Source organism: Lampris incognitus, chromosome 2 (assembly GCF_029633865.1).
Source record: "Lampris incognitus isolate fLamInc1 chromosome 2, fLamInc1.hap2, whole genome shotgun sequence".
In the NCBI taxonomy this organism is placed as follows: Eukaryota; Metazoa; Chordata; class Actinopteri; order Lampriformes; family Lampridae; genus Lampris; species Lampris incognitus.
In genome coordinates, this window is record NC_079212.1 from 49,144,358 (window position 1) to 49,163,248 (window position 18,891).

Below are 18,891 nucleotides of genomic sequence, written 5' to 3' on the forward strand. Positions count from 1 at the left end.
TATTTTTGTTGTGCTTTTTCTATCTCCTTATTCTTTCTGTGAGTCATGGCCACATTGTTTTTGGTTTTAAAGACTTCACATGACACACCTCCATATATTTTTGGAACATCCGGTAAGAATGTGGGTAAGGTCCTTTTTTCTTTTTCTTTTTTTTTTTTTTTACTAGAATGCATCCTAGTAAGATTAAATATTAAAGTCTCAGTACAATACCAATAGTCAGAAGGTGTTTTTTCACAGTGATGTTCAAATTCAGCATTGCTGGACTCCCAAGTTGTATAAACCTTCTCTTTTTACTTATGTGTTGTAATCGATACATATGTGTTATACTTATATACTATACCTGGTGGTTAGCGCGGTCGCCTCACAGTAAGAAGGTCCTGGGTTCGAGCCCCAGGGTAGTTCTACCTTGAGGGTCGTCCCGGTCGTCCTCTGTGTGGAGTTTGCATGTTCTCCCCGTGTCTGCCTGGGTTTCCTCCGGCTGCTCCGGTTTCCTCCCACAGTCCAAAGACATGTAGGTCAGGTGAATCGGCCGTACTAAATTCAATTTTATTCTCATTAAAAACAATGTGCAGGCACATGTTAAAAATGAAATGAGGGAGAAATTGTCCCTAGGTGTGAATGTGTGTGTGTGTGTATATGTCAGGCCTGTGTGATGGTCTGGCGGCCTGTCCAGGGTGTCTTCCCGCCTGCCACCCCATGACTGCTGGGATAGGTTCCAGCATCCCCGCGACCCTGAGAGCAGGATAAGCGGCTTGGATAATGGATGGCTGTATTATAACTGATGTGTTGTATTTCATCTGTCAGTGTCCTTTAGTGTCCATGTGCTTTTTTTTCTAGAATCAGTGGCTGACTTTGTCTCCCCACATAGAGAAAACTGTAAACATATGGATATCACGAATAAGAGTTAGGGAGGTACATGGTTTCTGTTGATAATTTATGATATCAAAGCATTGTATCCTTCCTCAGTTCCTCTCCCTCCCTCCCCCTCTCTCCCTCTCTGTTACCAGTCCAGGGCCTGCGTGAGGAGGAGCTGATCCGCAGCGGTAGCCGAGAGCAGCGGAGGAAGACCCTGCCCGGCGGCTCAGGGTCAGGAGATCTGGCCGATACCACAACAGAGGCTTTGCTGGGTATCCCGACCGTCCTGTACGAGGACCCTGCCACCACGACCGCTGCAGGTAAGGGCTGCACTCAAGTCAAGTCAATTTTATTTGTGTAGCCCAATATCACAAATTACAAATTTGCCTTGGGCGGCTTTACAGCAACACAACATCCTGTCTGTCATTCGACCCTTGCCTCGGATAAGGAACAACTCCCTAAAAAAAAACCTTTAACAGGGAGAAAAAATAGGAAGAAACCTCAGGGAGAGCAACAGAGGAGGGATCTCTCTCTCAAGACGGACAACATGCAATGTATGTCGTGTTTACACAATTTAAACAATACAACATTGAAAGAGGATAACATAATTATAATGTAACTATAAGGTATATGATGAGGATGCCAAGTAGCGTCCAGACACCACCGGAACAGCCCAGGTCCTGAGCCACGCGACCACCAACACCAGCATGTAGACCTGACAGGAGGACATACTAGACAGTTAATCTCAGATATCTCTTTCATTCTGGATTACTGACCTGAGTCGGTACCGGGGGTCAAATGTCAGCACTTAACCCCTTCAACACAAAACTAATTGGGATCAGGGTTGATAGCGGGGGTCAAACTCTGATCAGCTCAGTGCTTAAACTGTTTTTCAAGTGCCATTCTGCCACCACTGTTTTGCAGGGGGAGAATATGTTGCACTGGGTGTCCGGGTAGTGTAGTGATCTATTCCATTGCCTACAAACATGGGGATCACCGGTTCAAATCCCCATGTTACCTCTGGCTTGGTCGGGCGTCCCTACAGAAACAATTGGCTGTGTCTGCAGGTGGGAAGCCGGGTGTGGGTCCATGTCCTGGTAGCTGCACTGGCGCATCCTCTGGTCGGTCGGGGCACCTGTTCGGGGGGGGGGACTGGGGGGAACAGCGTGAGCCTTCCACTCATTACATCCCCCTGGTGAAACTCCTCACTGTCAGGTGAAAAGAAGTCGCTGGTGACTCCACATGTGTCGGAGGAGACGTGGTAGTCTGCAGCCCTCCCCGGATTGGCAGAGGGGGTGGAGCAGCAACCGGACCAGCTCAAAAAATAGGCCAAGTACAACTGGGGAGAAAAAGGGGGAAAGATCCAAAAAAATATATACTATACACTACCGTTCAAAAGTTTGGGATCACCCAAACAATTTTGTGTTTTCCATGAAAAGTCACACTTATTCACCACCATATGTTGTGAAATGAATAGAAAATAGAGTCAAGACATTGACAAGGTTAGAAATAATGATTTGTATTTGAAATAAGATTTTTTTTACATCAAACTTTGCTTTCGTCAAAGAATCCTCCATTTGCAGCAATTACAGCATTGCAGACCTTTGGCATTCTAGCTGTTAATTTGTTGAGGTAATCTGGAGAAATTGCACCCCACGCTTCCAGAAGCAGCTCCCACAAGTTGGATTGGTTGGATGGGCACTTCTTTGAGCAGATTGAGTTTCTGGAGCATCACATTTGTGGGGTCAATTAAACGCTCAAAATGGCCAGAAAAAGAGAACTTTCATCTGAAACTCGACAGTCTATTCTTGTTCTTAGAAATGAAGGCTATTCCATGCGAGAAATTGCTAAGAAATTGAAGATTTCCTACACCGGTGTGTACTACTCCCTTCAGAGGACAGCACAAACAGGCTCTAACCAGAGTAGAAAAAGAAGTGGGAGGCCGCGTTGCACAACTGAGCAAGAAGATAAGTACATTAGAGTCTCTAGTTTGAGAAACAGACGCCTCACAGGTCCCCAACTGGCATCTTCATTAAATAGTACCTGTTAGAGCCTGTTTGTGCTGTCCTCTGAAGGGAGTAGTACACACCGGTGTAGGAAATCTTCAATTTCTTAGCAATTTCTCGCATGGAATAGCCTTCATTTCTAAGAACAAGAATAGACTGTCGAGTTTCAGATGAAAGTTCTCTTTTTCTGGCCATTTTGAGCGTTTAATTGACCCCACAAATGTGATGCTCCAGAAACTCAATCTGCTCAAAGAAGTGCCCATCCAACCCATCCAACTTATGGGAGCTGCTTCTGGAAGCGTGGGGTGCAATTTCTCCAGATTACCTCAACAAATTAACAGCTAGAATGCCAAAGGTCTGCAATGCTGTAATTGCTGCAAATGGAGGATTCTTTGACGAAAGCAAAGTTTGATGTAAAAAAAATCTTATTTCAAATACAAATCATTATTTCTAACCTTGTCAATGTCTTGACTCTATTTTCTATTCATTTCACAACATATGGTGGTGAATAAGTGTGACTTTTCATGGAAAACACGAAATTGTTTGGGTGATCCCAAACTTTTGAACGGTAGTGTATATATATATATATATATACATATGCTGCACTGGCAACAGTGGAGATGCTGACGACAGGTCGGAACCAGTGATTTTCTCTGCAGACTGTCCGTTGTAGTCTGTCCCTGTCCTGTTTGGTGGCTGATCCAAACCAGACAGTGATCGATGTGCAGAAGACAGACTGGATTATTGCAGTGTAGAACTGAATCAGCAGCTCCTGAGGCAGGTTGAACTTCTTGAGCTGGCGGAGAAGGTACATCCTCTGCTGGGCCTTTTTGATGATTGTATCTACGTTGGATGCCCACCTTGGGTCCTGGGAGATTGTGGAACTCAGAAATCTGTAGGTTTTCACCACAGACACCGTGCTGTTGAATATTGGGGGGGGGCAGTGTTGGGTTGCATGTTTAATTGTAAACATGCAAGACATAACTGGACTTTATATATGCTATGCTGTAGTGAAAAATTTTGAAGTAAATTACAATTCTTTCATTCTATAGTTCTGTAAAAAAAACTGACACATTTTATAATTTGGTCAGTCCCCTCATACAGAACAGGTTGCAGTCCCATTTAACTATGGTGCAACAACTGTTTGAACAGAGTGTCATATAGTTTAGATGAATAGGAGAGCATTGGGTTTATTTTATCAGACGCTTAAGCAGTTTGGGTCAAAATCAAGTTATGTTTACAATAGCATTCATTTGAATACATGTTGCTCAACTCTGATGCGGTTAATTCTAAGGAGACCCTCGTCTTTAGTAAGACTGTCAAAGAGGTTGAAATGAAGTAAAGCTGTTCAAACATTTGGAAAGCTGATGATGACAGACATGTTTCACGTTGTTAGTGGTCACAATTTTCATGTCACATTTTTTACACTGATGTTGATCACTGGGGGAATAAAAGAGCAAAGCTGATTTTGTCAGGTAATGGGTGGAGGTTACGTACAAACCCCAGTTCCACTGAAGTTGGGACGTTGTGTAAAATGTGAATAAAAACAGAATACAATGATTGGCAAATCCTTTTCGACCTATATTCAATTGAATACACTACAAAGACAAGATATTTGATGTTCAAACTGATAAACGTTATTGTTTTTTGCAAATATTCACCTATTTTGAATTTGATGCCTGCAACACGTTCCAAAGAAGCTGGGACAGGGGAAACAAAAGACTGGGAAAGTTGAGGAATGCTCAAAAACATTCCACAGGTGAACAGCTTAATTGGAAACAGGTGAGTGTCATGATTGGGTATAAAAGGAGCATCCTGAAAGGCTCAGTGGTTCACAAGCAAGGATGGGGCGAGGTTCACCACTTTGTGAACAACTGCGTGAGCAAATAGTCCAACGGTTTAAGATCAACGTTTCTCAACGTACAACTGCAAGGAATTTAGGGATTTCATCATCTCCAGTCCATAATATCATCACAAGATTCAGAGAATATGGAGAAATGTCTGCACGTAAGTGGCAAGGCCGAAAACCAACATTGAATGCCCGTGACCTTCGACCCCTCAGGTGGCACTGCATTAAAAACCGACATCATTGTGTAAAGGATATTACCACGTGGGCTCAGGAACACGTGGGGAAACCATCGTCAGTTAACACAGTTCGTCGCTACACCTACAAGTGCAAGTTAAAACTCTACCATGCAGAGTGAAAGCCATATATCAACAACACCCAGAAACACCGCGGGCTTCTCTGGACCCGAGCTCATCTGAGATGGACTGACGCAAAGTGGACAAGTGTGCTGTGGTCTGACGAGTCCACATTTCACATTGTTTTTGGAAATCATGGACGTTGTGTCCTCCAGGCTAAAGAGGAAAAGCACCATCCAGATTGTTATCAGCCCAAAGTGCAAAAGCCAGCATTTGTGATGGTATGGGGGTGTGTTAGGGCCCATGGCATCATGGGTAACTTGCACATCTGTGAAGGCGCCATTAATGTTGAAAGGTACATACAGATTTTGGAGCAACATATGCTGCCAGCCAAGCGACGTCTTCTTCAGGGACGTCCCTGCTTGTTTCAGCAAGACAATGCCAAGCCACATTCTGCACGTGTTACAATAGCGGGGCTTCGTAGTAAAAGAGTGCGGGTACTGGACTGGCCTGCCTACAGTCCAGACCTGTCCCCCATTGAACATGTGTGGTGCATTATGAAGCGCAAAATAGACAATGGAGACCCCGGACTGTGGAGCAACTGAAGTCGCACATCAAGCAAGAATGAGAAAGAATTCCACCTACAAAGCTTCAACAAGTAGTGGCCTCAGTTCCCAAACGCTTATTGAGTGTTGTTAAAAGGAAAGGTGGTGTAACACAGTGGTGAACATGCCCCTGTCCCAGCTCTTTTGGAACGTGTTGCAGGCATCAAATTCAAAATGAGTGAATATTTGCAAAAAAACAAAGTTTATCAGTTTCTTAAAATGTATTTCTGATTTCTCCCAATTTAGTTGCCGATCGATCTCTATTTTTAATTCAAACACCCACCCTCGTACAGCATGTGTTCGCCAACTGCATCATCTCTCCGGCCGGCATCCCCACTTTCGTGACAAGACGGCTGAACCACTGCTTTTTCCGACACACACAGAGACGCATTCATGTGACAAACCCAAGCAGACACCCCCTCCCGACGACAGCGTTGCCAATGATCGCTGCTTCATCGAGTCCGGCCATAGTCGGATCTGACAAGACCGAGGCGCGAACCCCGGTCCCCAATAGGCAACTGCATCAACACAAAGCCGATGCTTAGACCGCTACACCACCGCGGACTAACAAAGTTTATCAGTTTGAACATTAAATATCTTGTCTTTGTAGTGTATTCAATTGAATATAGGTCGAAAAGGATTTGCAAATCATTGTATTCTGTTTTTATTTACGTTTTACACAACGTCCCAACTTCATTGGAATTGGTGTTTGTATATTTAATGCAGAAGATTTTTCATCAAGGGCTAGTGGGCTTGTTATGCAAATTCACACCTGTTAGCGGAAGAGCACAAGGCAAGGCAAATTTATTTATAGTACATTTAAGCAACAATGCAATCCAAAGGGCTTTACGTAAGCCAAAAAAGGTATTAAGAGAAGCAACATTCGGCAATAAAATGATATAAAGACAAATAAAAAGAGAGTAAAAGTTACAGTGCATTGTAAGAGGAATTTTTTAAAAAAAATTAAGTTTTATTTAATATAAGGCAGCGGCAAAGAGGAAAGTCTTCAGCCTAGAATTAAAAGAACTGACAGTTGAAGCAGACCTGCAGTTTTTTGGGAGTTTGTTCCAGATATGTGGTGCATAAAAACTGGAAGCTGCCTCTCCATGTTTAGTTTTGACTCTGGGGACAGAAAGCAGACCTGTCCCAGATGATCTGAGAGGTCTGGATGGTTCATAGTGTAGCAGTAGATCAGAAATGTATTTTGGGCCTAAACCATTCAGTGCTTTATAAACCAAGAGCAGAGTTTTAAAATCAATTCTTTGATGGACAGGAAGCCAATGTAGTGACCTCCGCAATTGGGTGATGTGATCCACTCTTTTGATCTTAGTAAGGACTCGAGCAAGAGCATTCTGAATCAGCTGCAACTGTTTGATCTATTTTTAGAAAGACTTGCAAAGTTACCGTTACAGTAGTTGAGTCGACTGAAGATAAAGGCATGGACAAGTTTTTCCAAATCCTGCTGAGAAATAAATCCTTTAATTCTTGATATATTCTTCAGATGATAGTAGGCTGGCTTTGTAATTGTCTTAATGTGGCTATCTAAATTCAGGTCTGAGTCCATGACTACACCAAGATTGCTGGCTTGTTTTGTGGTTTTTAACATTACCAATTGTAGCAGAGTGCTGACTTTTAATCATTCTTCCTTGGCTCCAAAGATAATTATTTCAGTTTTATCTTTGTTTAAATTGAAAAAAATTCTTAGACATCCAATCATTAATTTGTTTAATGCACTTACTCAGTGCTTGTATGGGATTATAGTCTCCTGGTGATATGGCTATGTAAATCTGTGTCGTCTTCATAATTATGGTAACATATTTTGTTGTTTTCCATAATCTGGACTAGTGGGAGCATATACAGTGCATCCGAAAAGTATTCACACCCCTTCACTTTCCCACATTTTGTTAGGTTACAACATTATTCCAAAATGGATTAAATTAATTTTTGTTCTCATGAATCTACACACAATACCCCATAATGACAAAGTGAAAAAGGTTTTGTAGAATTTTTTTTAATTTATTAAAAATAAAAAACTGAAATATTGCATGTACATAAGTATTCACACCCTTTGCTATGACACTCAAAATTGAGCTCAGGTTCATCCTGTTTCCACTGATCATCCTTGAGATATTTCTACATCTTGATTGGAGTCCACCTGTAGTAAATTCAATTGATCGGACATGATTTGGAAGGCACACACCTGTCTATATAAGGTCCCACTGTTGACAGTGCATGTCAGAGCAGAAACCAAGCCATGAAGTCAAAGGAATTGTCTGTGGATCTCTGAGACAGGATTGTATCAAGGCACAGATCTGGGGAAGGGTACAAAAAAATTTCTACAGCTTTGAAGGTCCCGAAGAGCACAGTGGTCTCCATCATTCGTAAATGGAATAAGTTTGGATCCACCAGGACTCTTCCTAGAGCTGGCCGCCCAGCCAAACTGAGCAATCGGGGGAGAAGGGCCTTGGTCAGGGAGGTGACCAAGAACCCGATGGTCACTCTGACAGAGCTCCAGCATTCCTCTGTGGAGATGGGAGAACCTTCCAGAAGGACAACCATCTCTGCAGCACTCCACCAATCAGGCCTTTATGGTACAGTGGCCAGATGGAAGCCTCTGCTCAGTAAAAAGTACATGACAGCCCACTTGGAATTTGCCAGAAAGCACCTAAAGGACTCTCAGACCATGAGAAACAATGAAATCAAGATTGAACTCTTTGGCCTGAATGCCAAACGTCACATCTGGAAGAAACCAGGCACCTCTCATCGCCTTGCTAATACCATCCCTACAGTGAAGCATGGTGGTGGCAGCATCATGCTGTGGGGATGTTTTTCAGCGGCAGGAACTGGGAGACTACTCAGTATCAAGGGAAAGATGAATGGAGCAAAGTACAGAGAGATCCTTGATGTAAATCTGCTCCAGAGCGCTCAGGACCTCAGACTGGGGTGAGGGTTTACCTTTACCTTTTAACATGACAACGACCCTAAGCGCACAGCCAAGACAACGAAGGAGTGGCTTCGGGACAAGTCTGTGAATGTCCTTGAGTGGCCCAGCCAGAGCCCAGACTTGAACCCCATTGAACACCTCTGGAAAGACCTGAAAATAGCTGTGCAGCGACGCTCCCCATCTAACCTTACAGAGCTCGAGAGGACCTGCAGAGAAGAATGGGAGAAATGCCCCAAATATAGATGTGCCAAGCTTGTAGCTTCATACCCAAGAAGACTTGAGGCTGTAATCGCTGTCAAGGGTGCCTCAACCAAGTACTGAGGAAAGGGTGTGAATACTTATGTACATGCAATATTTCAGTTTTTTATTTTTAATACATTTGCAAAAATTTCTACAAAACCTTTTTTTGCTTTGTCATTATGGAGTATTGTGTGTAGATTGATGAGAAAAAAAAAGGAATTTAATCAATTTTGGAATAAGGCTGTAACATAACAAAATGTGGGGAAAGTGAAGGGGTGTGAATACTTTCCGGATGCACTGTAGATGTTAAACAAAAGTGGCCCCAGAATGGAGCCTTGGGGAACTTCACAGGTCATTTTTGTTTGTTCAGATTTGTAATTGCCTATAGACACAAAGTAGTCCCTGTCCTTTAAGTAGGATTCAAACCAGTTTAGTGCCTTACCAGAAAGTCCCACTCAGTTTTCCAATCAGTCCAGTAATATGTTGTAGTCAGCTGTGTCAAATGCAGCATTGAGCTCCAATAATACCAGGGCTGAGATTCTGCCACTGTCTGTGTTTAAGCTGATGTCATTAAAGACCTTAACAAGAGCAGTCTCCTGGCTGTGGTGTGGTCAAAATCCTGACTGGAAGACATCAAAACTGTTGTTTAGTGCCAAAGTTGTTGAGCTGCTGGAAAACAGATTTTTCAGTTATTTTACTTAAAAACATGAGGTTTGATATGGGCCCATAATTGTTCATTAGCGAGGTGTCTAGATTATTACTTTTTAAGAGTGGCTGGATGACTGCAGTTTTCCTTGCCTGTGGGAAGAGACCCGAGAGAAGAGATGTGTTGACAATTTGTAGACGATCCGAGGCCATGCAATTAGAAACATTTTTGGAAAAGCCTGTTGGCAGAATATCAAGGCAGCAGGAGGAGGACTTCAGTTGTTGTATAATGTCCCCCAAGTTGTTATGGTTGATGGGATCAAGTTGTGACATGCTATTTGAATAGATTTTAGGTGGACTTAGAGATAACACGTGCCCTGTACCTATGGAAGCACTGGCTGCCTGTCTAATTTTCTGAATATTGTCATTAAATGAGGAAGCACACAGTTCGTTAGTTCCTCTGCCCTGGGGATTGTCAGCATGGATGTTTAAATCACCAGCAATATCTACACTGTCAAATTCAATACAGATTATAGACAGCAGTTCAGTTAAGTCATCAAAAAAGTTTGCATTGTATTAAGGTAACCTATAGATATTTAGAAATATAATTCGAGAAGAGGAATTCAACTGAAGAGCCACATATTCAAAAGAAGAAACATTTCCACAAGCTGTATCTTCTTGCATTGGAGGGAATCATTAAACACAGTGGCAACTTCACCTCCTTTCTTATGCTGTCTGGTTTCGCTCACAAAACTGAAGCACTAAAGCAGCGCCTTCTGGAGCAGCTGGGGGCTTAATTGCCCTCCGGCATATGGACTGCAGTTGTTCGTGGAGGGGGGCATTTATTGATAAACCTTCAAGTCATTGATTTTGTCCTTTTACATTTTTCAAAATATCTTAAATCTGTCTTTGAGTTTCGCTTTTCCAACATACCTGCTGGTGCACTTTTGATTGGGTCCGTTGAATTATATGTGTGTGTGTGTGTGTGTGTGTCTGTGTGTGTCTGTGTGTAGTTCTTGACCAGGACTTTGAAGCAACCGTAAACACACGCTCGTGCACACACACGCACACCTAATGACAGCCTGGCAGTGGAGCCAGCTGCAGTGGCGGGTGGAGTGGACATGTCAGAGACAAGGGGAAAGAACGCAGGAAAGGAAAAAAGAGGACAAGACGGAGAGAGGATGATCAAGGGCTTTGTGTGTGTGTGGGGGGGGGGTGGGGGTGGAGAGAGGAGTAGTAGGTGCACCACCTCATTCATATTCACTAGTCGCTGCACTAGTGCCTCCTCTGGTTGGTCGGGGCGCCTGTTCAGGGGAGGAGGGGGAACTGGGGGGAATAGCGTGATCCTCCCACGTGCTACGCCCCCTGATGAAACTCCTCGCTGTCAGGTGAAAAGAAGCGGCTGGCGACTCCACATGTAACGGAGGAGGCATGTGGTAGTCTGCAGCCCTCCCCAGATCAGCGGAGGGGGCGGAGCAGCGACCAGGACGGCTCGGAAGAGTGTAGAGGGAACAATTGGGGAGAAAAATGGGGGGGGGCATTTTTTAAAAAGAAAAAAATAAAATAAAAATGAAAGATGTTTCTGATATTGTCCGGAATCATCAATAATAATGCAGCTAAGATTATTTTTCATACACATGAGCAACACAAGGTTCAAGGTTATCTTTACTGTTCACTAGGGGAGACACCACGTCATTATCACATGAGGAATGTTATGTTACGGTGCAGAGATAATGCTTCCTTAAGATGATGGATAGAGAGAACTGGGAGAATATTTCCTGCACTTCTTCCTTTAATACGTGGACTGGACATCGAGGCCATCCATGTGTTAAACGTCCAATAAGACGTCTTGTCTTAGTGACCCCCTCGAGACGCCCCCTTCAGCAATGTTTGTGTTATTTCAATCCCACAAATACTCCAGTAGAGACTTCAGCTTTGCCGACCACCACCCAGCTCCCCGACGTGCCCCCCGAGAAGACGGTGAAGGAGAAGCGCAAGAGGAAGAAGGAGAAGGAGAGGGATCGCTCCAGGGCGGACAGCAAGGAGGAGCAAGAGACGGTGCAGGGCAAGGACGAGAGCTCCAGCAGTGAGAAAGCCAGGAAGACTCTCCCCACCCAGCCGGTCACAGGTAACCTCTAACCCCAGCAACAAGCCCCCCCCCCCATCACCAACCCGCCCATCATTCACATACATGTACACATACATGTTTGACAGGCAGGTGATACGGAGGGCATTCAACCCCCCCAAAAAACAAAACCCACATTTTCAAATTTCCTCATTGAAGATAAACCGAATAAGCACTACGAACCAAGCTGTCTGAACTAAAACCCTGAGGAACAGTGGAAGTTATCTTTCCCTTTTGCAGGATGTTTTGAACGAATGAATGATGTTTTCTTTCGAAAATGTAAATAAGCAGGATATAACATACAGATAGTCCATTACCAATCTGAAGTCGGCAAAAAATCCACACATCAAACTCAGTGAACACATCTCCGTATGCATCAGATTATTAGTTACATAATAAGAGGAAGTATACACTTATTTTTTCCTACCCCTTCTCACCTGCTCTTTTTTTTGGGGGGGGGGTCCCCTATTTCTCCCCAATTGTACTTGGCCAATTGCCCCACACTTCTGAGCCGTCCCAGTCGCTGCTCCACCCACTCTGCCGATCCGGGGAGGGCTGCAGACTACCACATGCCTCCTCCCATACATGTGGAGTCGCCGGCCGCTTCTTTTCACCTGACAGTGGGAGGATCATGCTATACGCCCATTTCACGCCGCGGCCATCTTGGATTTAAAAAAACCAAGCGGTGGGAACTTAGCCACGCCCCCTTCTTACTTCATTGAAAACACTGCGGGGACATGTCGTACTGCTGTGTACCATCCTGCAACTCCTATCAAAGAAGGGAAAGAGATAAATCTGTATATATATGTATATACATTCACTAATCTTTCAATAGTGGATAGCTCTGTTCTGACACATCATCTTGATAACAGGAAAATGTGTGGATTTATATTGCTTCCCACATGTATGACATATCCTCATGTGTCCAGTGAGGTTTGGGCGACTCTACCTGATCATGACTACGACGTGAAGCCCCTTTCTGTGGAAGACCAGCTTGACGCAGTAAAGAAACGCATCGCTTTCTTGGAGGACGAAAATAAAAAGCTGAAAAGTGAGCGTTTAGGTCTACAACGCTTCCAGTGTGCGCCCAATCTGATCAGGTTTTACACTGGTTTTAAGGATTACCACACCCTCAAAGCACTCTTCCTAGCTTTACAGCCGACTGCAGAGTCCATGGTGCGATGGACTCAAATGCAAAGGAACAGCCATAACCTAGAACACATTTCTGTGTCTTGCTTCCATGCAGAGCATTTATCGCTGATTGATCAGTTTTTCCTGTTCTTGTGCTGTGTGAGGCAGGGCTTTTTTGCTCTGGATTTATCTGTACGATTCAATGTGTCGCCGGCCACAGTCAGCAGGAACTGTATGACATGGGCCAACTATTTGCTCTTTATGTTAGGGACCCTCCCAATATGGCCTAGTAAAGCAGCAGTAGACGAGCTAATGCCACCAGTATTCAGAGAATTCTACCCAAACACAACAGTGATACTAGACTGCACAGAGATCCACATCGAGACAGCTAGTTCGAAGGTTTTGAACACCATGACATACTCCCATTATAAAAGTAACACTACACTGAAATCCCTAATTGGGATCACTCCCTCAGGGTCAGTTAGCCTGGTAAGTAATCTATACACAGGATGTATTTCTGATAAGGAGATAACTAAGAGGTCAGGTGTTCTGGACCTCTTAGAGTCAGGTGATGAGGTCATGGCCGATAAGGGCTTCCTTATCAAAGACCTGCTCGATGAAATAGATGTAACACTTGTCATCCCTGCATTTTTAGGCACAAGTGGACAGTTTAGCTGTGATGAGCTCACAGACACACAGAGTATTGCTGGCTTGAGAATACATGTCGAACGGTCAATAAGACGCATACAGGAGTACCACATTTTTGATGGAGTCATACCCCTTTCACTAAGCGGAACAGTCAACCAACTGTGGACTGTGTGTGCTCTCCTAACAAATTTTCAGGGACCACTGTTTTAAACCTTTGTTAAATTCAGCTGACAAGAAAATAGTGCACACAAACCTTAGATAGATTGAAACATATTTAACTTAATTTCAGTACAGTCCCATTTTTTAGCCCACACCTTGAGATGAGCAATCACTGTCTTAGTTTAGTAAACAATTGATGATTTGAGTTGGTAGTGAGTTCCAATTTATTGCTACAACAGAATGACAGTTGACCGAACATATTTTAGTTTAAAATGAACCAACAGTTTTGTTAAAGTTAAAGGACAAAGAATGAAAATATTGTCGATGGGACAATCTAATGTATAAATATTGAATGTACAGTATAAAAATGAAATGTATCTTATTTTTTATTTTATTGTGATTAAACAGCTTCTTTGAATACAGCCCTCTGTGTGCGTCTCTCCTCACTGGCACAGGAGAGGCAGAAAGTACTCGAAAAAGAAAAGATCCAGCTTGGTTTTCATATTGTGGTAAATGACGGTAGGTGCTCGAGGTTGGTAGTCCAAACCATGTTTGCTGCTGGCCCCGGCTGCATTGATTTCCGATTGAGTAAGAAGGGGGCGTGGCTAAATTCCCACCACTTGGTTTTTTTAATCCAAGATGGCCGCGACGTGAAATGGGCGTATTGCCCCGACCAACCAGAGGTGGCGCTAGTGCAGCGACCGGGACACATACCCACGTCTGGCTTCCCACCCGCAGACACGGCCAATTGTGTCTGCGGGGACGCCCAACCAAGCCGGAGGTAACACGGGGATTCGAACTGGTGATCCCCGTGTTGGTAGGCAACGGAACAGACCGCTACGCTACCCGGACGCCCCCGTCCCTATATCTCTTGATAATCAGCCCTTTGTACTTCTTGAACTGCGTAATGTTTGTTCTTTGTTTGAGTTCCATGCTCAGACTGTTCCACAGTTTTACCCCACAAATTGAAAGGCCCATGCTCTTCTAAGTTAATGGAACACACAATTTCGTGAAATTTAATTTCCCTCACAAATTAAATTCCCCTTCTCTATCTGAGAACATTTTTTGCATGTTACTCGGCAGTAGATTTTTTTCTTGCTTTGAACATTATTTGTGTTGTGTTAAATTCTACTAAATCCCTGAGCTTCAAGGCACTTGACTTTAAAAATAGCTTGTTGTTGTGTTCACGATATCCTACGTTGTTAACTGTCCTTATGGCTCTTTTTTGTAGTGTACATGTTGTAGGTCGGTTTTGTAGGTGTTACCCCATACCTCCACACAGTAGATCAGAAACAATACAGCGAGTGCAGCAGTTTATGATCCAGAATGTGTCTTGCTTTTCTCATGACTGCAGTGCTGCTTGCCAGCTTTGCTCACACATAATGTTATGTCAGCAGCCAAACCAACATGTAACCTGGCTCTGCCAAATGACAGAAGCTAAGAAGGTGTGGGGTTGGCTAGTACTTGGATGGGAGACCTCCTGGGAAAATGAGTTGCTGCCAGAAGTGGTGTTGGTAGGCCAGTAGGGGCCAGTCTACCCTCTGGTCCTAATAAAAACAACAAATATCAATTCCCAATGCCCCCGTGCAGTGACGGGGACACTGTGCTGTAGGAGATGCCGTCCTTCAGCTGGTACGTTAAACCGAGGTCCTGACTCACTGTGGTCATTAAAGATCCCATGGCACTTATCACAAAAATTAGGGAGTTCCCCGGTGTCCTGGCAAAATTCCCAACCTGGCTCTCTCCATCTGGCCACCTAATCACCCCCCCCCCCTGTAATTGTAATTTTGTAATTGGCTCAATGATTCCTCCCTCTCCACCTCAAGCTGATGTGAGGTGAGCATTCTGGCGCAAAATAGCTGCTGTGCATCACCCAGGTGGGTGCTACACATTGGTGGTGGTTGAGGTGAGTTACCGCTTCATTGTGAAGCACTTTGGATGTCTAGAAAGCGCTTTATAAATGTAATGATGATGATGATGATGATGATGAATATTATTATTATTATTATGTGCGGTTTCCAGCAGATTTTGTGGTCTAGTATCACACCAAGCAATTTATTTTCCTATACGCTTTCTAGTTGGACGTTGTCAATCACTACTTTTACTTTGGTGGTTATTTTATAATTTCCAACCAACATAAACTTTGTTTCGTCCAGGTTTAAAGATGATTTGTTTTTGTCAAACCACCGTTTTAATTTTTCCATTTCTGTTGTGGTCACCTTCAAAAGCTGCTGTAAATTCTCAACAGAACAAAACATATTTGTGTCATCCGCAAATAGAACAAATTTCAATATTTTTGATATCTTGCATATATCATTTAAGCACAGAATGAACAGGTTTGGACCTAAAACTCGCCTCTGGGGTACACCACAAGTAATATCCATTCATGACGATTTAAGTTCGCCTATCTTTACAAACTGCTGCCTGTTACTTAAATAGCCTCTTAGCCAATTCTGCACCACCCCTCTGATACCATACCTTTCCAATTTATCTATTAATCTATTGTTATCGATAGTGTCAAAAATGGAACTTGGATTTCTGTCCCCATAATCACTATCATCCCCCTCTGTGATTGTTTGTGTGTCATTGATTATTCCTGCCAGTTTTGGGCTCACATTTACAAAGAGTCTGTTGAAGCCATTGACCACGTCTTCCATGTTATCTATAGTCTTATCATTATCTGTAAAGTATTGAGGGCAGCTTGAGCTTCTAGATCCGTTCCTAATAATACTATTCGACACATTCCATATATACTTTTGGTGTTGTTTTATTGGTCTCTAACTCTTTATTATAGTATTCCTTCTTGCATCTCCTCATAATGTTAGTTAGCTTGTTTTTATATTTTTTGAATTTTGTTTCTGCTTCAGTGGTTCTGTGTTTTACCAATTCTTTATAGTGCTTATATTTTTTAGGACAAGTGTTAAGTAGTAGTTCCTTTGTGATCCGTGGCCTATCTTTATATTTCCCTTTACTGTTGAATCGTTCTATTGGGCAGCTTTCATCACATAAGGATTGAAATGTGTTAAGGAATGATGTATAAGCTTTGTCAGTGTCTTTTTCTTTGTGTACTATATTCCAGTTATGTGTTAGTAATTCATCTTTAAAAGCATTCACGGGTCCCTCTGTTCTTACTCTTACATATGTAATGTTGTTGGGAACTTTGTTCTTCCTAAAATTGCAGTCATAGACAGTAAAAACTGGTAGATGGTTACTGATGTCATTTATTAAAAGCCCGCTCTCGGTGTGTCCTTCAATAATGTGTGTGAATACATTGTCTATTAAGGTGGCACAGTGCGGTGTGGTTCTGCTAGGGCTCGTGATTTTAGCATATAAACCCAAACTATACGTTGTATTAATGAACTCTTCAGCCTTTTTGTGCTTATTTGGATTAACAGGTCTATATTGAAATCCCCACGTGAATATATTCTTTTGTGTTGATTTTGAATAAGTTTCTTCTATCCATCATCATCGTCATCAGGTCGAGTGTCCTCGGATGGATCTGACCCTCTTACGCCACCTGTCTATCCTGCGTTGTGTAAGAGTCATATTCATCTTTCCATAGCTTGTTTAGTAGGACGAGTCTTATGAAAACACGTACATGTTTGGCTACAACTATGGACGGGAGCAGTGTCAGATTGGACTGAGTTGGTGACCCTGACCATTGACCACAAAAAGGTTCTTCCGCTCAGCGTCTTGTGAGTTTCACCATTGGTTATTGATTGGCTCTTCCGCTGAAATATCACATCCACTGTGCTGCATCCCCATAGCTTTGTTATTTAACCCGTACCTGGGGTAACCTTGACTCATTATCAGGGCATGTCCACATGCCAGTGGGCCATGATAATGAGTCTACGGGGGGTTACTCCTCTGGGGGTTTCTCTTCGGGGTCACCCCATCCTTGGCCTTTGGCTAAAAAGCCTTATCCCGCAAGGTAGCGGTGTACTGGTTACTTTATAGGGCGCAGGTGATTCGCCCGTAGTCACAGCCCCATCAGTGAAAACAGTCTACACCTCGAAGAAGGTGGGGTTGACTTGTCTGGAGAAGCTTTATACTGCGCTAGGCGGCTTGTGTGTTTTTGACGCACGCCACACCAGACCACACCAGACTAACACCAGACCACACCAGACCAACACCAGACCACACCAGACTAACACCAGACCACACCAGACCACACCAGACTAACACCAGACCACACCAGACCAACACCAGACCACACCAGACCACACCAGACTAACACCAGACTAACACCAGACCACACCAGACCAACACCAGACAACACCACACCACACCAGACCAACACCAGACCACACTAGACCAACACCAGACCACACCAGACCACACCAGACTAACACCAGACTAACACCAGACCACACCAGACCAACACCAGACCACACCAGACCACACCAGACCAACACCAGACCCACACCAGACCCACACCAGACCAACACCAGACCACACCAGACCAACACCAGACCACACAAGACCACACCAGACTAACACCAGACTAACACCAGATCACACCAGACCAACACCAGACCACACCAGACCACACCAGACTAACACCAGACCACACCAGACCACACCAGACTAACACCAGACCACACCAGACCAACACCAGACCACACCAGACCACACCAGACTAACACCAGACTAACACCAGACCACACCAGACCAACACCAGACAACACCACACCACACCAGACCAACACCAGACCACACTAGACCAACACCAGACCACACCAGACCACACCAGACCCACACCAGACCAACACCAGACCACACCAGACCAACACCAGACCACACAAGACCACACCAGACTAACACCAGACTAACACCAGATCACACCAGACCAACACCAGACCACACCAGACCACACCAGACTAACACCAGACCACACCAGACCACACCAGACTAACACCAGACCACACCAGACAAACACCAGACCACACCAGACCACACCAGACTAACACCAGACTAACACCAGACCACACCAGACCAACACCAGACCAACACCAGACCACACCAGACCACACCAGACTAACACCAGACTAACACCAGACCACACCAGACCACACCAGACCAACACCAGACCACACCAGACCAACACCAGACCCACACCAGACCCACACCAGACCCACACTAGACCACACCAGACCACACCAGACCAACACCAGACCCACACCAGACCCACACCAGACCAACACCAGACCACACCAGACCAACACCAGACCACACCAGACCACACCAGACCAACACCAGACCACACCAGACTAACACCAGACCAACACCAGACCACACCAGACCACACCAGACTTAACACCAGACCACACCAGACCAACACCAGACCACACCAGACTAACACCAGACCACACCAGACCAACACCAAACCAC

At 44.1% G+C, this 18,891-nt stretch overlaps 1 protein-coding gene across 1 annotated transcript in view; it reads left to right on the forward strand.

Annotated features, from left to right (window-relative positions):
- LOC130130256 (collagen alpha-1(XX) chain) overlaps positions 1-18,891 on the forward strand; it is a 151,982-nt gene that overhangs the window by 18,156 nt on the left and 114,935 nt on the right. The window contains exons 5-6 of the mRNA XM_056299938.1: positions 1,008-1,175; positions 11,362-11,565. Coding sequence (XP_056155913.1) covers positions 1,008-1,175; positions 11,362-11,565 — 372 coding nt within the window. The remainder of the gene's footprint in view (positions 1-1,007; positions 1,176-11,361; positions 11,566-18,891) is intronic.